The 26,824-nt window shown below is 43.1% G+C and overlaps 1 protein-coding gene across 1 annotated transcript in view; it reads right to left on the reverse strand.

Annotated features, from left to right (window-relative positions):
• Positions 1-3,297: 3,297 nt before the first annotated feature.
• The window catches only part of TRMO (tRNA methyltransferase O), a 52,008-nt gene continuing 28,481 nt past the window's right edge, over positions 3,298-26,824 (reverse strand). The window contains exon 5 of the mRNA XM_069766833.1: positions 3,298-3,900. Coding sequence (XP_069622934.1) covers positions 3,683-3,900 — 218 coding nt within the window. The 3' untranslated portion in view covers positions 3,298-3,682. The remainder of the gene's footprint in view (positions 3,901-26,824) is intronic.

Raw genomic sequence — 26,824 nt, forward strand, 5'->3', positions numbered from 1 at the left:
AGAAGGAATTTGGACTGTACAGTACCAATGACGGCAGACCTAGCGGACCGCTTAGTGCGCTTAGGACAATCAGAAATAGCATGAGTGGAATCACCACAGTAGAAACACAGACCATTCAGACGTCTGTATTCCTGCCGTTCAACTCTAGTCATAGTCCTATCGCACTGCATAGGCTCAGGTTTAACCTCAGGCAGTACCGCCAAATGGTGCACAGATTTACGCTCGCGCAAGCGTCGACCGATCTGAATGGCCAAAGACAAAGACTCATTCAAACCAGCAGGCATAGGAAATCCCACCATGACATCCTTAAGAGCCTCAGAGAGACCCTTTCTGAACAAAGCTGCCAGCGCAGATTCATTCCACTGAGTGAGTACTGACCATTTCCTAAATTTCTGACAATATACTTCTATATCATCCTGACCCTGGCACAAAGCCAGCAAATTTTTCTCAGCCTGATCCACTGAATTAGGCTCATCGTACAGCAATCCGAGCGCCAGGAAAAACGCATCGACACTACTCAATGCAGGGTTTCCTGGCGCAAGAGAAAATGCCCAGTCTTGAGGGTCGCCGCGCAAAAAAGAAATAATAATCAAAACCTGTTGAATAGGATTACCAGAAGAATGAGGTTTCAAGGCCAGAAATAGCTTACAATTATTTTTGAAACTTAGAAACTTAGTTCTATCTCCAAAAAACAAATCAGGAATAGGAATTCTTGGTTCTAACATAGATTTCTGATCAATAGTATCTTGAATTTTTTGTACATTTATAACGAGATTATCCATTGAAGAGCACAGACCCTGAATATCCATGTCCACACCTGTGTCCAGAATCACCCAAATGTCTAGGGGAAAAAAAAAAAAATGAACACAGAGCAGAAAAAAAAAAAAATGATGTCAGAACTTTTTCTTTCCCTCTATTGAGAATCATTAGTTTGGCTCCTTGTACTGTTATGTTTGCTAATGACAGGTGTTATGAAGGCAATCCAGAAACACAGTGTGCATAGCGATCAGAGCGCACACAGTGATCTGACAAATACCCAAAAATACAAGAACGAGCTCTGAGACGTGGAAACTCTGTAGACTGCACACCTGATCCTATCCTAAACACAACTAAAAGCGGCTGTGGATTGCGCCTAACAACTACCTAGGCAACTCGGCACAGCCTAAGAAACTAGCTAGCCTGAAGATAGAAAAATAGGCCTGACTTGCCCCAGAGAATTTCCCCAAAGGAAAAGGCAGCCCCACACATATAATGACTGTGAGTAAGATGAAAAGACAAAACGTAGGGATGAAATAGATTCAGCAAAGTGGGGCCCGATATTCTAGGACAGAGCGAGGACAGTAAAGCGAACTTTGCAGTCTACAAAAAACCCTAAAGCAAAACCACGCAAAGGGGGCAAAAAAAAACCACCGTGCCGAACTAACGGCACGGCGGTACACCCTTTGCGTCTCAGAGCTTCCAGCAAAACAAAAGACAAGCTGGACAGAAAAAAAGCAACAAAAAAGCAAAAAGCACTTAGCTATACAGAGCAGCAGGTCACAGGAACAATCAGGAGAAGCTCAGATCCAACACTGAAACATTGACAAGGAGCAAGGATAGCAGCATCAGGCGGAGTTAAGTAATGAAGCAGTTAACGAGCTCACCAGAACACCTGAGGGAGGAAGCTCAGAAGCTGCAGTACCACTTGTGACCACAGGAGTGAATTCAGCCACAGAATTCACAACAATGCCCCATAGAGGATCATTGGTCCATGTGCAATGCGTTGTTTTTGCGCCTCTCATACATCCGTAAAACTCTCTAGTGTGATGCCGGCCTATTAGTGTCATAATACGGCACCCCATGGTCATAGGAGATAACAGACCACTGCTGACCCTATCTATTGTAATGGAGCAGTCACTGCTGTGAACTGGGCATGCCTCTGTGGGCTGCACAATTCACAGTGGTGGGAGTGTTCTGCTGCCATATCCATGGAGCCCTCGGATCTGCTAACTAAACATAAGCATTACTGCTTCCAACAGAACAGATCCTAGATTGAGGGCTGATAGTAGTAAAATGCAGGAGAAAAGCCAAGGAGAATAGCAGAGACATCAAGGAGGAACAGTGTACCATTAGCATTATTGGAATAGGAGCTGTCAGCTGCTGGGCAGGAGCTGTGACTCATCCCTCAGTAAGATAAGAAGGAGCTGAAGGTCTGCAGTGAATGGCCAGATATTGTGGAGAGGAGTGAGAGTATCATGTAATCTGGGTGAGAGAGACTGATGGGAGAGAGACAGTAACTGCTGGTGATAGCAGATCACAGGGCAGTCACCCACAAAATAGCACTACCCTATGATGCTACTCTTCATTCTGCCCCAGGGATACTGGACCACCCAAAAGGGGAGCGAAATGGTGATTTCAGCAGTTACTGCCCCAATTTTGCTGCCAACAGTAAAGCTGGGAAGTCTTACTATAGCTGCTTGAGGTCTAAAACTGGTCCCCCTAGTGGTAAATATATTTGTAAGGAAATAATATTTTTCATATAGAAATGTTTGCAAAAAGTGCAAACATTGCATTAATACATTTTAATTACTATTTTAAGCTTAATTTCACAAAAAAATAAACTACAAGAAAACTGGTGGCACCTTCCCTTTAATGCTCAGCTGTTCACTATTAGCCAATCCCATCTCCTATATAATCTGGGTCCTGGCACGCACTCACTGTCAGAGTTAGCTTTTTCTGCATGGCTGGAGGGTGTTGGTTTGTGGTTGTTAGTTGAGAAGACGTTTGGTGGATATATCTGTGACTGTTGCTAGGTTTTGGGTGTGAGTTATTCCCCTTCTTCTCCTACTTTGGTTTTACTCCATCCTCCACTCCCCGATGTACACCTCTGTTGTATGTGTGAGTATATTTGTATGAGTGATATTTTCCGTTATCCCTGTTTGTATTACCTTGTTAGTCTGGTTGGTGTATTATGGTACACTACTATTCCCCTCTTCCCTGGGTGGGGGAAGGGTAACGACTGATGGTGGATTCAGGCGACAAGGCAAGGTACGGGGCCCTGGCATCTTCACCATCAGAAGTAATCTTGGGGACAGGGCCATTTAGGCCGCCTCTAGCGATAGTGACAGGGGAGGAGCCCCTGGTCCCAGGATAATCGATAATAGAGTCGTGACAGCTCTGATGTATAGGACATCACAAAACTCTTCAAAATTCCCGTTGCACACCTGCATATATTCTTTTTTTTGCATTATTTTGATATCCAAAAAATGTCAACAATATTTTTGTAACTATTTGAACATAGGAACAAGTAAACAAATTACAATCATAAAAAGTTTTATTTCAAACATAGTATAAATATGCATAAAAACGTGTTACTTAAAATATGGTGAGTCACTTGCGCCACATACTGTACATACTCACAATAGACTTTTGCATTTTGCTGACATGATTGCTGCTGCCAAGCTTCCATAGCAAACATAGAATAGCCATTTGCCTATTAGAAAAAATAAAACAGTACTTTTAAAAACCCCTGGGTTTCAACAAGTTCTGAATACAGGACACACTTCTATATACAGTGTACATAACAGTACTGAGTTGGTACTCTCGCACCACTTAAGAAAACAGAGCTTTCAGAAGAACCTGTCCTGAAAGTGAAAAACAGCAACACAACAAAACAGAAAAATTAAGTTCTATGGCAACTAGTTCAAGGCTTTGACTGCTCTGAAACAGGTTGTATTTGAAGCACCTCCGCAAATCCATCTCCAAACCAGACGGTGACGTGAATAGTATCAAGATTGAAGTAAAAGAGACGATCCAGACAATGGTTTCTTCTGTAGATTGATCTAGGGTCAGCAGACAAGACTTCAGCTATTGCATATTTTGCCTCCTCAAAAGACTTAAAAAAGCGAAATGATGGTTCTCCTAAGAAATTACAAAATCAGAGTCAGTCAATGTGATGATGCAGATGTATCTGTATTCGCTCATGTCAGAAAGATGGATGCGCTTTAATCATTATGAGAAATTCTACATTTTCTATTCCTGTAAATTAATATTACGGTTTTAGAATGGGTTATGTACTTTGGATGGCAGTTTACAGATGTACATCTCAGTAGGGACACAAGCTTAAATGGGTTGTCCAGGACTGAAATATTGATTACCTATCCCATGGAAAGAATATCAATATCAGATCAATCAGGTTCAACAACTGGCACCCTCATGGATCAGCTGAAAACTGCACTCATTGTTTTCTTATCATTAACCTATCACATGGATATGTCCTGGTCAACCTCTAAGATATGGCTTACCTACAGGGCCGCCATCAGGGCATTACTGCCTTACTGGTGTAAGGGGCCCGGTGAGCGGAGGCAAAGAGGAGGAGCCCGGACTGCCTGAGACACACTGCCCCCCTTCTTTTGCTTCTGCTCACCGGGCAGTTTGAAGCATACTTTATTTGTGATCAGGGGTGGAATTCAGCTGTTTCTGCAGAACCGGCAAGAAAAAGTGCTCCGGTCAAGTTCTAATGCGCTCGGCATCTGCGCTCCCATGTCCCATGTGTCTCTCAGGGGGTGGCACAATCCTCCTGCAGCAGGAGCACTGTGCCGCCCCCTGAGAGATAGCACGCATCGCTGCAGTGCAGGCTGGGCAGGAGCAATCCTGACATAGGGTATAATCACTCACCCCAGCCTGCGGTCAGTAGCTGAGCCAGGAGCCGGCAGCCGATCTCTCCCCTCCAGCAGCATCACAACTATCAGATTGTGGAATAACATGGAGGGGCGGGGTTAAATGGAGGGGGTGGAGCCACAAACAACAAGGGAGAAGGAGGCAGAACGAGAGAAAGAAAAGAGCGGGGGATAGAAAAGATGGAAGAAGTGACAAGAAAGAGAGAGAGGCAGGAGGCAGCACATATAGAGGCAGAAGACAAGAGAGAAATGAGAGACAACAGAGACAGGTGAGGGGCTGTATATAAGACACTGGCTGTCTCCTCCCTGACTTACCCTTTTTCCTGCACTGTCCTCCCTCTTGTCTTGCTGCAGTATATTGGCAATACATGCCAGTGCTGCTTGTGATTTATGATCAATGTATTATTGTGTGTGCCTTTTCTATTGGCTCCAGCCTATGATTTTATAAGCTGTCAGAAAAGGACATAACCAGGGAAGGGATTCGTCCGGTTCGGAGGGACCGATTGTTCAAATTGCAGCCGGTTCCCTGATCTGGTTCTGTGTGCCGCCTATTTGAACTGAATGTACGTCCTCAGTCCAGGCCCCTCTCCTCACCAGGCTGGATCTCCCTACTCACCGGACCCCAGGGTCAGGATTCAGCCATACGCTCAGTAACTGAACGTGAGTCCTCAGACACACACTCAGTTTAAAGGGACTCTGTCACCTGAATTTGGAGGGAACAATTTTCAGCCATAGGGGCGGGGTTTTCGGGAGTTTGATTCACCCTTTCCTTACCCACTGGCTGCAATATAATAAAAATATAATAATAATTTTTATTTATATAGCGCCAACATATTCCGCAGCGCTTTACAAATTATAGAGGGGACTTGTACAGACAATAGACATTACAGCATAACACAAATACAGTTCAAAACAGATACCAGGAGGAATGAGGGCCCTGCTCGCAAGCTTACAAACTATGAGGAAAAGGGGAGACACGAGAGGTGGATGGTAACAATTGCTTTAGTTAGTCGGACCAGCCATAGTGTAAGGCTCGGGTGTTCATGTAAAGCTGCATGAACCAGTTAACTGCCTAAGTATGTAGCAGTAAAGACACAGGGGGCTATTAACTGCATAAAGTGTATGAGAACATGCAATATTGGATTGAAGTTCATTCTCTGTCCTCCATAGTACAAGCCTGCGCAAGGCAAGATTGCCTTGTGCAGGCATGTACTACGGAGGACAGAGAATGAACTTCAATCCAATATTGCAGCCAGCATGCAGCCAGCGGGTAAGGAAAGGGTGAATCAAACACCCGAAAACCCCGCCCCTATGGCTGAAGATTGTTCCCTCCAAATTCAGGTGACAGAGTCCCTTTAAATCTATTGTCATGCAGGACCACTTCCAGCTTGGCAACAGGACTAACTAGCCAATAAGGCTGAGGCCAGGGTGGGGTCGTTATTACAAGAAGGTGCCAATATATGGGACATTATTACTGTTTGGGCTAATTTAGGGATATAACTACTATAGTGGTATGTTTTATTTTTGAGGATACCGTTTTCAATGGGGGCCTGTTATTGTGCAAGGTGACACTATCACTTTTTTTCTTCATCGGGGATAGTGTAGAAGTTAGGGAACCATTGGGGAATGCATTTTGGAAGCAGTGCTCTAGATAACCGTGTTATTTTCTTCAGAGTCGAGTCCTGACTGGAAGAAGCGATGGCGGTCTGAGCTGGATGAAGATGAAAAGCGAATATGAATATCTTTAACTAGAGACATCACTGGTTAGTTAATGTGTGCACTGTACACTATACACAGGGCTCCTGTGTATAATGTCACTGATGATCACTGTATTATCTGTATTATCTATTTTTATTAATGATCCATATTGTAGTTTTCAGTCACTATGTGGTGGTAATATGTGGTATGGTCATGGTGTGGCGGTATTATTTGTCCCTTGTATGTGATATTATTCGGTCGCTATGTGATGGTAATATCTGGTTCGGCCATGGTACTAAAAAATGTATGTGAATCATTCCCTTAAAGAAAAAAAAACTTAAAACAACTCCGGCGGTTATGGTGTTAAATATATTTTAAGTTTTGCGTTTTCGTTTTTCGCTCCCCTCCTTCCCAGAGCCATAACTTTTTTACTTTCCCGTTAATATGGCCATGTGAGGGCTTATTTTTTGCAGAACGAGTTGTACTTTTAAAAGACACCATTGGTTTTACCATGTTGTGTACTAGAAAAGGGGAAAAAAATTCCATGAGCAGTGAAATTGCAAAAAAGTGCAATCCCACACTTGATTTTTGTTTGGCTTTTTGCTAGGTTCACTAAATGCTAAAACTGACCTGCCATTATGATTTTCCAGGTTACGAGTTCATAGACACCAATCTTGTCTAGGTTATTTTTTTATCTAAGTGGTGAAAAAATATTCCAAACCTTGTTTAAAAAAAAATTGCGCCATTTTCCGATACCCGTAGCGTCTCCATTTTTCGTGATCTCGGGTTAGGGGAGGGCTTATTTTTTGCGCACCAAGGTGACATTTTTAACGATAGCATTTTGGTGCAGATATGATCTTTTGATCGCCCGGTATTGCATTTTAATGCAATGTCGCGGCGACCAAAAAAAACGTAATTCTGGCGTTTTGACTTTTTTTTTTTCACTACACAGTTTAGCGATCAGGTTAATCCTTTTTTTATTGATAGTTAGGGTGATACTGAACGCGGCAATACCAAATATGTGTATGTTTGAATTTATTTTTATTGATATATTTTGAATAGTTCGAAAGGGGGGTGATTTGAACTTTTATATACATTTTTTTATATATATTTTTTAAAACATTTTTTTAAAACTTTTGGCATGCATCAATATTCTCCATGGGAAGCGACGAACAGAACAGCCTCTCTATATAGCAGATTTACTCACTTGATATGAGCGCCGACCACTGGGTGGCGCTCAAAGCAAGCCAGCACTGACAACCATAGAGTTCCACCCACGATTACACCGACGGCTATTGCAGGCCCATGTCAGCTGTTCAAAATAGCTGACATGTCCTGGGAAAGATGTTGGCTCACCGCCGGAGACCATGTCAAAGGGAGGGAGTCCGACATTGGCGTACTATTACGCCCGATGTCAGAAAGGGGATAAAGTTAGTTAATAAATAACATTTCCCACATGTCTACTTTACATCAGCACATTTTTTTTTAAACAAAACTTTTTTTTGTTAGGAAGTTATAAGGGTTAAAAGTTGACAAGTGATTTCTCCTTTTTCCAACAAAATTCACAAAACCATTTTTTTTTTAGGGACCACATCACATTTGAAGTTACTTTGAGTGGTCTATATGTCACTTTTGAGTATTTTCTAAAAACTGCACCACGCAAAACCACATTCAGGGTATGTGCACACGTTGCGGATTCTCTGCGGATCCGCAGCGGTTTTTTGAGGTGCAGAAATGCTGCAGATCCGCAATTGATTTACAGTACAATGTAAATCAATGAGAAAAAAATGCTGTGCACACTTTGCAGAAAATCCGCTGCGGAAACGCTGTGGTTTAAAAGAAGTAGCATGTCACTTCTTTTTTGTGAATCTGCAGCGTTTCTGTAACCCATTCCATTATACAAATCCGCAGGGGTAAAAAACGCAGCAAATCCACAAGAAAACCGCAGCAAAAACGCACAAAAAGCGCTGTGGAACCGCACAAAATACGCAACAAATCCGCAGGTGTGTTTTCAGCCAGGAGAGGCACCAGAAATTCCTAAGCCTAATCCGCAACATGTGCACATAAACTTTTTGAGGCTATTAATCCTTCAGGTGCTTCACAGGAATTTTTGGAATGTGGAAAAAAAAATTAAGATTAAACTTTTTTTTCACAAAAAATTTACTATAGACACCAATGTTTTTATTCCCACAAGGGAAACAGAAAACATTGACACCAAAATTTGTTGTTCAATTTCTCCTGAGCATGCAGATACCCCATATGAGGGAGAAAGCCACTGTTTGAGCACACGGCAGGGCTCGGAAGGGAAGGAGCGTCATTTGACTTTTTGAATGAAAAATTTCCAGGAATCATCGGCGCACGCCATGTCGCGTTTGGAGAGTCCCTTATGTGCCTAAACAGTACAAATTCCCTACAAGTGACCCCATTTTGGAAACTAGGCCCCTCAGGGAACTGATCTAGATGTGTGGTGAGCACATTGAACCCTCAGGTGAGTCACACAAGTTTATACGGTTGAGCCGTGAAAATAATATAAAAAAATCCCATTTTCCCCACAAATGTTTTTTAGCCTCAAATTTTACATTTTCATAAGGGTAAGAGGAGAAATTGCACCATTCAATTTGTTGTACAATTTCTCCTGAGTACGCCGATACCCCATATGAGGTAGAAAACTACTGTTTGGGCGCACGGCAGGGCACGGAAGGGAAGGAGTGTCATATGACTTTTTGAATGCAAAATTTTCTGGAATCATTAGCGGACACCATGTCCCGTTTGGAGAACCCCTGATGTGGCTAACAGTAAAAATTTCCCTCACTCCCACAAGTAACACCATTTTGGAAACTAGACCCCTCAGGGAACTGATCTAGATGTGGCGTGAGCACACTGAACCCACAGGTGCTTCATAGGCGTTTATATCATTGAACCGTGAAAATTAAACCAAAAAAAAAAAAAAAAACTAATTTTCCCCACAAAAATGTTATTTTAGCCCCAATTTTTTGTATTTTCACAAGGGTAACAGGAGAGACTGAACCATACAATTTGTTGTGCAATTTCTCCTGACTACCTCACCTCAATACCCCATATGTGGGGGAATACTACTTTTGAGGCACAGTGCAAAGCTCAGAATGGAAGAGGTGTCATATTGAAGTTCAGATTTTGCTGGAATGGTTTAAGGGTGCCATGTCACAGTGGCAGAGCCCCCGAGGTGCCAGAACAACAAAACTCCCCTATATGTGAAATCCTTTTACAAAGGACACTCCCCAATGAATTCATCTAGGGGTGCAGTGATCATATTTTCACCGTATGTGCCTCACAGAATTTTATACCACTGAGAGATGAAGAAAGAATAAATTACATTTTTACCACTAAAATGTTGTTTTAGCCTCGGGTTCTTAATTTTTCTAAGGGCTAATAGGAATTTGTTTTTAACAAACTGAGGTCCATTTTTTCCTCAATGCGCCAATACCCTACATGTAATCGGGAAATATTTTTCAGGCACAGTGCAAAGCTCAGAAGGGAAGGAGCGCCATACTATAGGGCAGATTTTACTATTATGATTTGCGGGAGCCATGACCCACTTTGAGAGCCCCTGAGTTGCCAGAACAGCAGAACCCCCCATAAGTGATCCCATTTTACAAACTAAACTTATCAACCAATTCATCTAGGGGTGCAGTGATCATGTTGATACCACGTGTGTGTCACAGAATTTTATACCAATGGACAGTGAAGAAAGAATAACTACATTTTTACGATCAAAATTTTGTTTTAGCCCCAGATTTTACATTTTCACACAAGTGGGTAAAACTGGCACGATAATTTGTCCCACAATTTCTACTAAAGGTGGCAATACCCCATATGTGGCTGTACAGTACTGTTTAGCCATACGGAGAGACTCGGGAGAGATGGAGTGCTATTTGCCTCCTAGAGCGCAGATTTTCCTAGAATAGTTTGTGGACTCCATAGACAGAGTTCCAAATTTGCTGTATAGAATAGCAGAATCCCCTCTCTAGTGACCCCATTTTGGAAACTATACCCCTTGGGTAACTTATCTACAGGTATAGTGACAATTTGGATTCCATGGGTGTTTTCCAGAAACAAGCAGCAGTGAATGTTGCCGAGTGAAAATTGCAAACTGCCGTTGTAGTCACTAGCATGCTGTTGTGACAGGTACGCTATAGTGACCATTACGCTGTAGTGACCAGTACGTTGCAGTCACCAGTACGTTGTGCCCATCCCGTGCTTCTGGAGGCATGCACTGTAAGTTAGGAGGACTGTCATCGCTTATGAAATGCCAAACATGTGGATGCTATATGCGGTTTAGGTACACTGTGGGGCTCAGAAGAGAGGGGGCATTTGGATTAGGGAGTGCAGAATTTGCTCAATTTCTTTTGAGGTGTGAGGAGCCATTTCGCTTTTTCCAGAGCCTTTGTACAACCAGTAACGTGGAAGCCCCCTATATTTCCGTTAACAAATGACAGACCTGAGTGGGGACTTGCTTTTTTTGTGGATTGATCTGAAGCTTTTATTGGGAACACTTTACATAATGTTTGGGATCAGAATTATGTGGTGATCTACGCTGAGCATTTACATCGGGGTTTCATTCTAAATCTCCAAGTGACGTGACAGATGAAACCCCCCATGGATCCATTCACTATAATGAGGTAGCAGAGTTACTTTGGACTCCACCTGGCCTCTGTTCAGCGTTGTCCTTTTCAGAAGTGTACAAAACTGTGTCCGACAGCACTTTTATGCAATCCTAAAAGGTCAGACAGCATCCACAATGTCTCCTTCTGCCTCATTAGAGGGAATCTTCCGCCTGAATCACGTATTTCAGAGATTTACACGGAAACCCCAATGTAAGCGCTCAGCGAATAGTAAATGTAAGCAGAGCCTTACTGTGATATTTGGGAGGCAGAATGAACAAAACAGCAGGTGAAGAATTGGTTTTATTTTTTTATGCCATTCCTCATGCAGTATAAGTGATTAGACGACTTTATCCTTCGGGTCAGTGAGATTACAGTGATACCAGATTTATGTTGGGCTTTTTTGTTTGGCTGCTGTCATACACTAAAAAAAAATTTTTTTATTGTAAAAATGTGAGGGCTTGTTTTTTGTGGGAGGAGTTGACATTTTTATTGGTACCATTTTCAGACACATTACATTTTTTGATCGCTTTCTATTCAGATTTTTGGGAGGCAGAATGAACAAAAAAAACAGCAATTTTTTTTTTTTGGGGGGGGGATTATGATGTTCCGCTTGTGGTAAAACAATAACAATCATTTTATAGAAAAAATAATAATTTTTGCATCACTTTATTCGGAGAGCTATGACTATTTTTCTGGGGATGGACCTGTATGATGGCTTGTTTTTGCAGGACAAGATGACATTTTCAGCGAGATATATATATATATATATATATATATATATATATATATATATATATATATATATTAATCTTTATTTTTATATAGCGCTAACATATTCCGCAGCGCTTTACATTTTGCACACATTATCATTGCTGTCCCCGATGGGGCTCACAATCTAAATTCCCTATCAGTATGTCTTTGGAATGTGGGAGGAAACCGGAGTGCCCGGAGGAAACCCACGCAAACACGGAGAGAACATTCACACGGAGAGAACATTCCCCCTGGGACAAAGTAAAAAAGTTAAAAAAAAAAATTTCCACATGTGTAAAAAAAAAAAAGAAAAAAAAATTTTCCTAACAAAAAAAAAAAAAAATTATTTCCATAAATACATTCCTTTATCTAAATAAAAAAACAAAACAATAAAAGTACACATATTTAGTATTGCCGCGTCCGTAACGACCCAACCTATAAAACTGTCCCACTAGTTAACCCCTTCAGTAAACACCGTAAGAAAAAAAAAAAACGAGGCAAAATACAACGCTTTATTATCATACTGCCGAACAAAAAGTGGAATAACACGCGATCAAAAAGACGGATATAAATAACCATGGTACCACTGAAAACGTCATCTTGTCCCGCAAAAAACGAGCTGCCATACAGCATCTTCAGCGAAAAAATAAAAAAGTCATAGTCCTCAGAATAAAGCGATTCAAAAATAATTATTTTTTCTATAAAATAGTTTTTATCGTATAAAAGCGCCAAAACATAAAAAAATGATATAAATGAGGTATCGCTGTAATTGTACTGACCCGAAGAATAAAACTGCTTTATCAATTTTACCAAACGCGGAACGGTATAAACGCCTCCCCCAAATGACTCTGTGGACCAAAATATGAAAAAAATATAGGTCTCAAAATGTGGAGACGCAAAAACTTTTTTGCTATAAAAAGCGTCTTTTAGTGTGTGACAGCTGCCAATCATAAAAATCTGCTATAAAAAACGCTATAAAAGTAAATCAAACCCCCCTTCATCACTCCCTTAGTAAGGGAAAAATAATAAAATTAAAAAAATGTATTTATTTCCATTTTTCCGTTAGGGTTAGGGCTAGGGTTAGAGCTAGGGGTAGGGTTAGTGCTAGGGTTAGTGCTAGGGTTAGGGCTAGGGTTGGGGCTAGGGTTGGGGCTGGAGCTAAAGTCAGGGTTAGGGTTGGGGCTAAAGTTAGGGTTGGGGCTAAAGTTAGGGTTAGGGTTGGGGCTAAAGTTAGGGTTTGGATTACATTTACTGTTGGGATTAGGGTTTGGATTAGAGTTAGCGGTGTGTCAGGGTTAGGGGTGTGGTTAGGGTTACTGTTGGGATTAGGGTTAGGGGTGTGTTTGGATTAGGGTTTCAGTTAGAATTGGGGGTTTCCATTGCTTAGGCACATCAGGGGCTCTCCAAACGCGACATGGCGTCCGATCTCAATTCCAGCCAATTCTGCGTTGAAAAGGTAAAACAGTGCTACTTCCCTTCCGAGCTCTCCCATGCGCCCAAACAGGGGCTTACCCCAACATATGGGGTATCAGCGTACTCGGGACAAATTGGACAACAAATTTTGGGGTCCAAGTTCTCTTGTTAACCTTGGGAAAATAAAAATTTGGGGGGCTAAAAATCATTTTTGTGGGGAAAAAAAGATTTTTTATTTTCACGGCTCTGCGTTGTAAACTGTAGTGAAACACTTGGGGGTTCAAAGTTCTCACAACACATCTAGATAAGTTCCTTGGGAGGTCTAGTTTCCAATATTGGGTCACTTGTGGGGGGTTTCTACTGTTTGGGTACATTAGGGGCTCTGCAAATGCAACGTGACGCCTGCAGACCAATCCATCTAAGTCTGCATTCCAAATGGCGCTCCTTCCCTTCCGAGCTCTGCCATGCGCCCAAACAGTGGTTTCTCCCCACATATGGGGTATCAGCGTACTCAGGACAAATTGGACAACAACTTTTGGGGTCCAATTTATCCTGTTACCCTTGTGAAAATACAAAACTGGGGGCTAAAAAAATCATTTTTGTGAAAAAAAAAAAGAATTTTTATTTTCACGGCTCTGCGTCATAAACTGTAGTGAAACACTTGGGGGTTCAAAGCTCTCAAAACACATCTAGATAAGTTCCTTAGGGGGTCTACTTTCCAAAATGGTGTCACTTGTGGGGGGGTTTTAATGTTTAGGCACATCAGGGGCTCTCCAAACACGACATGGTGTACCATCTCAATTCCAGTCAATTTTGCATTGAAAAGTCAAACGGCGCTCCTTCCCTTCCGAGCTCTGCTATGCGCCCAAACAGTGGTTTACCCCCACATATCGGGTATCAGCGTACTCAGGACAAATTGGACAACAACATTTGGGGTCCATTTTCTCCTGTTACCCTTGGTAAAATAAAACAAATTGGAGCTGAAGTAAATTTTTTGTGAAAAAAAGTTAAATGTTCATTTTTATTTAAACATTCCCAAAATTCCTGTAAAACACCTGAAGGGTTAATAAACTTCTTGAATGTGGTTTTGAGCACCTTGAGGGGTGCAGTTTTTAGAATGGTGTCACACTTGGTTATTTTCTATCATATATACCCCTCAAAATTACTTCAAATGTGATGTGGTCCCTAAAAAATATTGGTGTTGTAAAAATTAGAAATTGCTGGTCAACTTTTAACCCTTATAACTCCCTAACAAAAAAAATTTTGTTTCCAAAATTGTGCTGATGTAAAATAGACATGTGGGAAATGTTACTTATTAATTATTTTGTGTGACATATCTCTGTGATTTAAGGGCATAAAAATTCAAAGTTGGAAAATTGTGAAATTTTCAAAAATTTTGCCAAATTTCCTTTTTTTTTTCACAAATAAACGCAGGTAATATAAAATAAATTTTACCACTATCATGAAGTACAATATGTCACGAGAAAACAATGTCAGAATCACTGGGATCCGTTGAAGCGTTCCAGAGTTATATCCTCATAAAGGGACAGTGGTCAGAATTGTAAAAATTGGCCCAGCCATTAAAGTGCAAACCACCTTCAGGGCTTAAGGGGTTAAACAGGCCGTGTCTCAACTTTGAGATGTGTCGCTGCATCAACTTGTAAATTAGATTTTTTTCCCAAAAGAAATGGGAAAATGTCTAACTTTCAACTTCTTATATGTGCTCTATGTTCTGTTTTGCATAAAATATGTCTAAAAATTCCCAATCATTGAATTTTTTATTTTTTTACATTATACACAACGTCCCAACTTTTTGTAGATCGTTTCATAGACATAAACGATCTGACTGACTTTAACCCCTTAGTGACAGAGCCAATTTTCACCTTAATGACCGAGCCAATTTTTACAGTTCTGACCACTGTCACTTTATGAGGTTATAACTCTGGAACGCATTAACGGATCCCGCTGATTCATAGACTGTTTTTTCGTGACATATTGTACTTCATGTTAGTGGTAACATTTCTTCAATATTACTTACGATTATTTATGTAAAAAGCGGAAATATGGCGAAAATTTTTAAAATTTTGCAATTTTCAAACTTTGTATTTTTATGCCCTTAAATCAGAGAGAGATGTGTCACAATAAATAACATTTCCCACATGTCTACTTTACATCAGAACAATTTTGGAAACAACATTTTTTTTTGTTAGGGCGTTATAAGGGTTAAAAGTTGACCAGCAATTTCTCATTTTTACAACACCATTTTTTTTTTAGGGAGCACATCACATTTGAAGTCATTTTGAGGGGTCTATATGATAGAAAATAATGAAGTGTGACATCATTCTAAAAACTACACCCCTCAAGGTTCTCAAAACCACATTCAAGAAGTTTATTAACCCTTTAAGTGCTTCACAGGAACTGAAACAATGTGGAAGGAAAAAAATGAATTTAACTTTTTTTTGCAAACATTTTACTTCAGAACCAATTTTTTTTATTTTCACAAGTGTAAAAAGAGAAAATGAACCACAAAATTTGTTGGGCAATTTCTCCTGAATACGCCAATACCCCATATGTGGGGGTAAACCACTGTTTAGGCGCACGGCAGAGCTTGGAAGAGAAGGAGCGCCGTTTGACTTTTTCAATGTAGAATTGGCTGGAATTGAGATCGGATGCCATGTCACGTTTAGAGAGCCCCTGATGTGCCTAAACAGTCGAAACGCTCCATAAATGACGCCATTTTGGAAACTAGACCCCTTAAGGAACTTATCTAGATGTGTGGTGAGCACTTTGAACCCCTAAGTGCTTCACAGAAGTTTATAACGTAGAGCCGTGAAAATAAAAAATCTCATTTGTTTACACAAAAATGATCTTTTTGCCCACAAATTCTTATTTTCACAATGGTATCAGTAGAAATTAGACAACAAAAGTTGTTGTGCAATTTCTCCTGAGTACGTCGATACCCCATATGTGGGGATAAACCACTGTTTGGGCACACCGCAGAGCTTGGAAGAGAAGGAGTAACGTTTTACTTTTTCAATGTAGAATTGATTGGAATTGAGATCGGACACCATGTCGCATTTGGAGAGCCCCTGATGTGCCTAAACAGTGGAAACCCCCCCACACGTGACACCATTTTGGAAACTAGACCCCTTAAGGAACTTATCTAGATGTGTGGTGAGCACTTTAAACCCCCAAGTGCTTCACAGATTTTTTTTAAAGTAGAGCCGCGAAAATAAATAAATCCTTTTATTCCCTCAAAAATGATTTTTTAGCCTGCAATTTTTTATTTTCTCAAGGGTAACAGGAGACATTGGACCCCAAAGTCTGTTGACCAGTTTGTCCTGAGTATGCGGATACCCCATATGTGGGGGGGGCACTGTTTGGGCACCCATTGGGCCTCGGAAGGGAAGGAGCGCCGCTTGGAATGCAGATTTTGATGGGATGGTCTGCGGGCATCATGTTGCTTTTGCAGAGCTCCTGATTTACCTAAACAGTAGAAACCCCCCACAAGTGACCCCATTTTGGAAACTAGACCCCCCAAAGAGCTTATCTAGATGTGTGTTGAGCACTATGAACCCCCAATTGCTTCACAGAAGTTTATAATGTAGAGCCATTTTTTCCACAAAAATGATCTTTTCACCCCCAAATTTTTAATTTCACAAGGGTAACAGAAGAAATTAGACTCCAAAATTTATTGTGCAATTTATGCGGAGTAGGCTGATACCCCATATGTGGGGGGGGGGGGGGGGGGACCACTGTTTGGGCACATGGCAGAGCTCGGAAGGGAAGGAGCGCTGTTTTGGAATGCAGACTTTGATAGAATGGTCTGCGGGCGTTATGTTGCATTTGCAGAGCCCCTGATTTACCTAAACAGTAAAAAAAAAAAAACACAAGTGACCCCATTTTGGAAACTAGACCCCCCAAGGAACTTATCTAGATGTGTGGTGAGAACTTTGAACCACCAAGTGCTTCACAGAAGTTTATAATGCAGAGTCGTGAAAATAAAAAATATTTTTTTTTTCCACAAAAATAGATTTTTTAGCCCCCAAGTTTTTATTTTTACAAGGGTAACAGGAGAAATTGGATGCCAAAAGTAGTTGTCCAATTTATCCCGAGTACGCTGATGCCCCATATGTGGGGGTGAACCACTGTTTGGGCGCACAACAGAGCTCAGAAGGGAGGGAGCACCATTTGACTTTCTGAGCGCAAAATTGGCTGTCGTGTTTGGAGACCCCCTGATGTACCTAAACAGTGGAAACCCCCTAATTTTAACTCCAACCCTAAACCCAACACACCCCTTACCCTAACCCCAACCCGATGCATAATCCTAATCACAACCCTAACCCCAAAACAACCCTAATCTCAACCCTAACCATAACCCTAATCAAAACCCTAAATCCAACACGCCCCTAATCCTAATCTCAAACCTAACCTCAACCCTAACCCTAATCCCAATACACCCCTAACCCTAATACCAACCCTAATCCAAACCCTAACCCTAATCCCAACTCTAACCCTAACTTTAGCCGCAACCCTAGCCCTAATTTTAGCCCCAACTCTAGCCCTAACTTTAGCCCCAACCCTAACCCTAAATTTAGCCCCAACCCTAACCCTAACTTTAGCCCCAACCCTAACCGTAGCCCAACCCTAATCCTAGCCCTAAGGCTACTTTCACACTTGCGTCGTGTGGCATCCGTCGCAATCCGTTGTTTTGGACAAAAAAACGGATCCTGCAAATGTGCCCGCAGAATGCGTTTTTTGCCAATAGACTTGTATTGCCGATGGATCGCGACAGATGGCCACACGTCGTGTCCATCGTGCACGGGATCCGTTGTGTTTTGGCGGACCGTCGTCACAAAAAAAGTTCAATGTAACTTTTTTTGTACATTTCCGACCGCGCATGCGTGGCCATGACTCCGCCCCCTCCTCCTTAGAACAGACTGGGCAGCAGATTCGTTGAAAAACTGCATCCGCTGCCCACGTTGTGCACAATTTTCACAACGTGAGTCGGTACGTCGGGCCGACACATTGCCACGGCCCCAAAACCGACGCAAGTGTGAAAGAAGCCTAACCCTAGCCCTAACCCAAAATTTAGCCCCAATCCTAACCCTAAATTTAGCCCCAACCCTAACATTAACCCCAACCCTAACCCTAAATTTAGCCCCAACCCTAAATTTAGCCCCAACCCTAACCCTAAATTTAGCCCCAACCCTAACCCTAAATTTAGCCCCAACCCTAAATTTAGCCCCAACCCTAACCCTAAATTGAGCCCCGACCCTAACCCTAAATTTAGCCCCAACCCTAACCCTAAATTTAGCCCCAACCCTCACCCTAAATTTCACCCAACCCTAACCCTAAATTTAGCCCCAACCCTAACCCTAAATTTAGTCCCAACCCTAACCCTAAATTTAGCCCCGACCCTAACCCTAAATTTAGCCCCAACCCTAACCCTAAATTTAGCCCCAACCCTCACCCTAAATTTCGACCAACCCTAAATTTCGCCCCAACCCTAAATTTCGCCCCAACCCTAACCCTAAATTTCGCCAACCCTAACCCTAAATTTAGCCCCAACCCTAACCCTAAATTTAGCCCCAACCTTAAATTTAGCCCCAACCCTAAATTTAGCCCCAACCATAACCCTAAATTTAGCCCCAACCCTAACCCTAAATTTCGCCCCAACCCTCACCCTAAATTTCGCCCAACCCTAAATTTCGCCCCAACCCTAACCCTAAATTTTGCCCTAACCCTAAATTTTGCCCCAACCCCAACCCTAAATTTAGCCCCGACCCTAACCCTAAATTTAGCCCCAACCCTAAATTTAGCCCCAACCCTAACCCTAAATTTAGCCCCAACCCTTAAATTTAGCCCCAACCCTAACCCCAAATTTAGCCCCAACCCTAAATTTAGCCCCAACCATAACCCTAAATTTAGCCCCGACCCTAACCCTAAATTGAGCCCCGACCCTAACCCTAAATTTAGCCCCAACCCTAACCCTAAATTTAGCCCCAACCCTCACCCTAAATTTCACCCAACCCTAACCCTAAATTTAGCCCCAACCCTAACCCTAAATTTAGCCCCAACCCTCACCCTAAATTTCACCCAACCCTAACCCTAAATTTAGCCCCAACCCTAACCCTAAATTTAGCCCCAACCCTCACCCTAAATTTCGCCCAACCCTAAATTTCTCCCCAACCCTAAATTTCGCCCCAACCCTAACCCTAAATTTCGCCAACCCTAACCCTAAATTTAGCCCCAACCCTAACCCTAAATTTAGCCCCAACCTTAAATTTAGCCCCAACCCTAAATTTAGCCCCAACCATAACCCTAAATTTAGCCCCAACCCTAACCCCAAATTTAGCCCCAACCCTAAATTTAGCCCCAACCATAACCCTAAATTTAGCCCCGACCCTAACCCTAAATTTAGCCCCAACCCTCACCCTAAATTTAGCCCCAACCCTCATCCTAAATTTCGCCCAACCCTAAATTTCGCCCCAACCCTAACCCTAAATTTCGCCCCAACCCTAACCCTAAATTTTGCCAACCCTAACCCTAAATTTAGCCCCGACCCTAACCCTTAATTTAGCCCCAACCCTAACCCTAAATTTAGCCCCAACCTTAAATTTAGCCCCAACCCTAACCCTAAATTTAGCCCCAACCCTAAATTTAGCCCCAACCATAACCCTAAATTTAGCCCCAACCCTAACCCTAAATTTAGCCCCGACCCTAAATTTAGCCCCATCCCTAACCCTAAATTTAGCCCCAACCCTAAATTTAGCCCCAACCCTAACCCTAAATTTAGCCCCAACCCTAAATTTAGCCCCAACCCTAACCCTAAATTTAGCCCCAACCCTTAAATTTAGCCCCAACCCTTAAATTTAGCCCCAACCCTAACCCCAAATTTAGCCCCAACCCTAAATTTAGCCCCAACCATAACCCTAAATTTAGCCCCGACCCTAACCCTAAATTTAGCCCCAACCCTCACCCTAAATTTAGCCCCAACCCTCACCCTAAATTTCGCCCAACCCTAAATTTCGCCCCAACCCTAACCCTAAATTTCGCCCCAACCCTAACCCTAAATTTTGCCCTAACCCTAAATTTTGCCAACCCTAACCCTAAATTTAGCCCCGACCCTAACCCTTAATTTAGCCCCAACCCTAACCCTAAATTTAGCCCCAACCCTAAATTTTGCCCCAACCCTAAATTTAGCCCCAACCATAACCCTAAATTTAGCCCCGACCCTAAATTTAGCCCCATCCCTAACCCTAAATTTAGCCCCAACCCTAAATTTAGCCCCAACCCTAACCCTAAATTTAGCCCCAACCCTAACCTTAAATTTAGCCCCAACCTTCACCCTAAATTTAGCCCCAACCCTAAATTTCGCCCCAACCTTAACCCTAAATTTCGCCCTAACCCTAAATTTAGCCCCGACCCTAACCCTAAATTTAGCACTGCGCATGCGTCCGCCATTTTCTTACCAGATGAAGAAGCCAGCGCGGCAGGAGAGGATGCAGGAGGACCCAGGGACACCGGTAAGTATGATAGGGTCCCCGAATCCCCCTATTTCTCTGTCCTCTGATGTGCAATCACATCAGAGGACAGAGAAATACATCGCTTTTTTTTTTTTTGCGGCCGCCGGTAAAGTGTTGATTATCAGCGATCGCAACCCGGGGGTCGGTAAAAAAAAACCCCGAATCATGTTCTCTGGGGTCTCGGCTACCCCCCGGCAACTGAGACCCCAGAGAAAATCCGACTCTGGGGGGGCGCTATTCACTTTTTCCACAGCGCCATTAACTGCGCTGTGGTTTAAGTACACTTAACTGCCACCATTAAAAGGCGTATCGGCGGTCGTTAAGGGGTTAAAGTGCACAGGGTGGTGTGGACCACTCATTTTAGCAATTAGTGGGGTATGATTAACCCTCCTAATCTGTCTAAATGGGCAAGTAGTTGATAGGAAGCTGAATAAAATTATAACTTGACATCTGCAACTCGTTCCACATTTTTCTTAAAAGCAAATGAGTTGTTAAGATCTATGGGCTGGACGCAGGTCTGCATCATAATCTGTTTACAGAGCTTATTTTCAATGGAAAGTGGCATTACCAGTGTGAGACTTATAACGACTGACACTTTGCTCTCATAATCACACAACGCTTTGTTCTGATCTCACAGCAAACACACTAGAAATAGCCGTGGATTGCGCCTAACGCTCCCTATGCAACTCGGCACAGCCTAAGAAACTAGCTAGCCCTGAAGATAGAAAAATAAAGCCTACCTTGCCTCAGAGAAATTCCCCAAAGGAAAAGGCAGCCCCCCACATATAATGACTGTGAGTAAAGATGAAAATACAAACACAGAGATGAAATAGATTTAGCAAAGTGAGGCCCGACTTACTGAACAGACTGAGGATAGGAAAGGTTACTTTGCGGTCAGCACAAAAACCTACAAAAAGACCACGCAGAGGGCGCAAAAAGACCCTCCGCACCGACTCACGGTGCGGAGGCGCTCCCTCTGCGTCCCAGAGCTTCCAGCAAGCAAGACAACAAATTAAATAGCAAGCTGGACAGAAAAATAGCAAACCAAAGAAATACAAGCTGGAACTTAGCTTCTGATGGGAAGACAAGTCACAAGAACGATCCAGGAGTGAACTAGACCAATACTGGAACATTGACAGGTGGCATGGAGCAAAGATCTAAGTGGAGTTAAATAGAGCAGCCAGCTAACAAATTAACCTAGTCACCTGTGGAAGGAAACTCAGAAACACCCACCAGAGGAAGTCCATGGACAGAACTAGCCGAAGTACCATTCATGACCACAGGAGGGAGCCCGACAACAGAATTCACAACAGTACCCTCCCCTTGAGGAGGGGTCACCGAACCCTCACCAGAGCCCCCAGGCCGACCAGGATGAGCCAAATGAAAGGCACGAACCAGATCGGCAGCATGAACATCAGAGGCAAAAACCCAGGAATTATCTTCCTGACCATAACCCTTCCACTTGACCAGGTACTGGAGTTTCCGTCTCGAAACACGAGAATCCAAAATCTTCTCCACCACATACTCCAACTCCCCCTCAACTAACACCGGGGCAGGAGGATCAACGGATGGAACCACAGGCGCCACGTATCTCCGCAATAACGACCTATGGAACACATTATGGATGGCAAAAGAAGCAGGAAGGGCCAAACGAAATGAGACAGGATTGATAACCTCAGAAATCTTATATGGACCAATGAAACGAGGCTTAAACTTAGGAGAGGAAACCTTCATAGGAACATAACGAGACGACAACCAAACCAAATCCCCAACACGAAGTCGGGGACCCACACAGCGCCGGCGGTTAGCGAAACGTTGAGCCCTCTCCTGGGACAATGTCAAATTGTCCACCACATGAGTCCAAATCTGCTGCAACCTATCCACCACAGTATCTACACCAGGACAGTCCGAAGACTCAACCTGCCCTGAAGAGAAACGAGGATGGAAACCAGAATTGCAGAAAAACGGCGAAACCAAAGTAGCCGAGCTGGCCCGATTATTAAGGGCGAACTCAGCCAACGGCAAAAAGGACACCCAATCATCCTGATCAGCAGAAACAAAGCATCTCAGATATGTTTCCAAAGTTTGATTAGTTCGTTCGGTTTGGATGGAAAGCCGAGGAAAAAGACAAATCAATGCCCATCCTAGCACAAAAGGATCGCCAAAACCTTGAAACAAACTGGGAACCTCTGTCAGAAACGATGTTCTCCGGGATACCATGTAAACGAACCACATGCTGGAAAAATAATGGCACCAAATCAGAGGAGGAAGGCAATTTAGACAAAGGTACAAAATGGACGATCTTAGAAAAGCGATCACAAACCACCCAAATGACCGACATCTTTTGAGAGACGGGGAGATCCGAAATAAAATCCATAGAAATATGCGTCCAGGGCCTCTTCGGGACCAGCAAGGTCAAAAGCAACCCACTGGCACGAGAACAGCAGGGCTTAGCCCGAGCACAAGTCCCACAGGACTGCACAAAAGAACGCACATCCCGCGACAAAGACGGCCACCAGAAGGATCTAGCCACCAAATCTCTGGTACCAAAGATTCCAGGATGCCCAGCCAACACTGAACAATGAATCTCAGAGATAACTCTACTAGTCCATCTATCAGGGACAAACAGTTTCTCCGCTGGGCAACGGTCAGGTCTATCAGCCTGAAATTTTTGCAGCACCCGCCGCAAATCAGGGGAGATGGCAGACAAAATTACCCCTCTTTGAGAATACCCGCCGGCTCAGGAACACCCGGAGAGTCAGGCACAAAACTCCTTGACAGGGCATCAGCCTTCACATTCTTAGAGCCCGGAAGGTATGAAACCACAAAATCAAAACGGGAGAAAAATAACGACCATCGAGCCTGTCTCGGATTCAACCGTTTGGCAGACTCAAGATAAGTCAAATTCTTGTAATCTGTCAAGACCACCACGCGATGCTTGGCTCCTTCAAGCCAATGACGCCACTCCTCGAATGCCCACTTCATGGCCAACAACTCACGATTACCAACATCATAGTTACGCTCAGCAGGCGAAAACTTTCAAGAAAAGAAAGCACATGGCTTCATCACCGAGCCATCAGAACTTCTTTGCGACAAAACAGCCCCTGCTCCAATCTCAGAAGCATCAACCTCAACCTGAAACGGAAGCGAAACATCTGGCTGGCACAACACAGGGGCAGAAGAAAAACGACGCTTCAATTCCTGAAAAGCCTCTACAGCTGCAGAAGACCAATTGACCACATCAGCACCCTTCTTGGTCAAATCAGTCAACGGTTTAGCAACAGTAGAAAAATTAGCGATGAAGCGCCGATAAAAATTAGCAAAGCCCAGGAACTTTTGCAGGCTCTTCACAGATGTCGGCTGAGTCCAATCGTAAATGGCCTGGACATTAACAGGGTCCATCTCGATAGTAGAAGGGGAAAAAATGAACCCCAAAAATGAAACCTTCTGAACTCCAAAGAGACACTTTAACCCATTCACAAACAAGGAATTCACACGCAGGACCTGGAACACCATTCTGACCTGCTTCACAGGAGACTCCCAATCATCCGAAAAGACCAAAATATCATCCAAATACACAATCAGGAATTTATCCAGGTACTCTCGGAAGATGTCATGCATAAAGGACTGAAATACTGATGGAGCATTGGAAAGCCCGAATGGCATAACCAGGTACTCAAAATGGCCCTCGGGCGTATTAAATGCTGTTTTCCATTCATCGCCTTGTTTAATACGCACAAGATTATACGCCCCTCGAAGATCTATCTTGGTGAACCAACTAGCCCCTTTAATACGAGCAAACAAATCAGACAGCAACGGCAAAGGATACTGAAATTTGACAGTAATTTTATTAAGAAGGCGGTAATCAATACAAGGTCTCAAAGAACCATCCTTCTTGGCCACAAAAAAGAACCCTGCTCCTAACGGTGATGACGACGGGCGAATATGGCCTTTCTCCAAGGATTCCTTTATATAACTCCGCATAGCGGCGAGTTCTGGCACAGATAAATTGAACAATCGGCCCTTAGGAAACTTACTACCAGGAATCAAATTAATTGCACAATCGCAATCCCTATGAGGAGGTAGGGCACTGGCTTTGGGCTCATCAAATACATCCTGATAATCCGACAAAACCTCTGGAACTTCAGAAGGAGTGGAAGACGAAATAGACAAAAATGGAACATCACCATGTACCCCCTGGCAACCCCAGCTGGACACAGACATAGATTTCCAGTCCAATACTGGATTATGAACCTGTAGCCATGGCAACCCCAAAACGACCACATCATGCAGATTATGCAACACCAGAAAGCGGATATCCTCCTGATGTGCAGGAGCCATGCACATGGTCAATTGGGTCCAATACTGAGGCTTATTCTTGGCCAAAGGCGTAGCATCAATTCCTCTCAATGGAATAGGATACTGTAAGGGCTCCAAGAAAAAACCACAGCGCCTAGCATACTCCAAGTCCATCAAATTCAGGGCAGCGCCTGAATCCACAAATGCCATAACAGAATAGGATGACAAAGAGCAAATCAGAGTAACAGACAATAGAAATTTAGACTGTACCGTACCAATGGTGGCAGACCTAGCGAACCGCTTAGTGCGCTTAGGACAATCGGAGATAGCATGAGTGGAATCACCACAGTAAAAACATAGCCCATTCCGACGTCTGTGTTCTTGCCGTTCAGCTCTGGTCAAAGTCCTATCACATTGCATAGGCTCAGGCCCATGCTCAGATAGTACCGCCAAATGGTGCACAGCTTTACGCTCACGCAAGCGTCGATCGATCTGAATGGCCAAGGACATAGACTCATTCAGACCAGCAGGCATGGGAAACCCCACCATGACATCCTTAAGGGCTTCAGAGAGACCCTTTCTGAAGATTGCTGCCAGGGCACATTCATTCCACTGAGTGAGCACAGACCACTTTCTAAACTTCTGACAATATATCTCCGCTTCATCCTGACCCTGACACAGAGCCAGCAAGATTTTCTCTGCCTGATCCACTGAATTAGGTTCGTCATAAAGCAATCCAAGTGCCAGGAAAAACGCATCAACATCACGCAATGCCGGATCTCCTGGCGCAAGGGAAAATGCCCAGTCTTGAGGGTCCCCACGTAAAAAAGAAATTATGATCTTTACTTGTTGAACAGGGTCACCTGAGGAGCGAGGTTTCAAGGCAAGAAACAATTTACAATTATTTTTGAAATTCAAGAACTTAGATCTATCACCAAAAAACAAATCAGGAATTGGAATACTAGGCTCTGACATCGGATTCTGAACCACAAAATCTTGAATGTTTTGTATCCTTGTAGTGAGATTATCCATCCAAGAGGACAGACCTTGAATGTCCATGTTTACACCAGTGTCCTGAACCACCCAGAGGTAAAGGGGAAAATAGAGACAAAACACACTGCAAAGAAAAAAAAATGGTCTCAGAACTTCTCTTATCCCTCTATTGAGATGCATTAGTACTTTGGGCCACCTGTACTGTTATGACCTGGTGGTCAGGACAATAATGGACCTGGTGGTTAAGAGCACACGGAATGACCTGATAGTTACTGATAATAAGGACGAGCTCTGGGACGTGGGAACTCTGCTGACCGCAATCCCTAAACCTATCAAACACACTAGAAATAGCCGTGGATTGCGCCTAACGCTCCCTATGCAACTCGGCACAGCCTAAGAAACTAGCTAGCCCTGAAGATAGAAAAATAAAGCCTACCTTGCCTCAGAGAAATTCCCCAAAGGAAAAGGCAGCCCCCCACATATAATGACTGTGAGTAAAGATGAAAATACAAACACAGAGATTAAATAGATTTAGCAAAGTGAGGCCCGACTTACTGAACAGACCGAGGATAGGAAAGGTTACTTTGCGGTCAGCACAAAAACCTACAAAAAGACCACGCAGAGGGCGCAAAAAGACCCTCCGCACCGACTCACGGTGCGGAGGCACTCCCTCTGCGTCCCAGAGCTTCCAGCAAGCAAGACAACAAATTAAATAGGAAGCTGGACAGAAAAATAGCAAACCAAAGAAATACAAGCTGGAACTTAGCTTCTGATGGGAACACAGGTCACAAGAACGATCCAGGAGTGAACTAGACCAATACTGGAACATTGACAGGTGGCA

Source organism: Ranitomeya imitator, chromosome 1, assembly GCF_032444005.1.
Source record: "Ranitomeya imitator isolate aRanImi1 chromosome 1, aRanImi1.pri, whole genome shotgun sequence".
Lineage (NCBI taxonomy): Eukaryota > Metazoa > Chordata > Amphibia > Anura > Dendrobatidae > Ranitomeya > Ranitomeya imitator.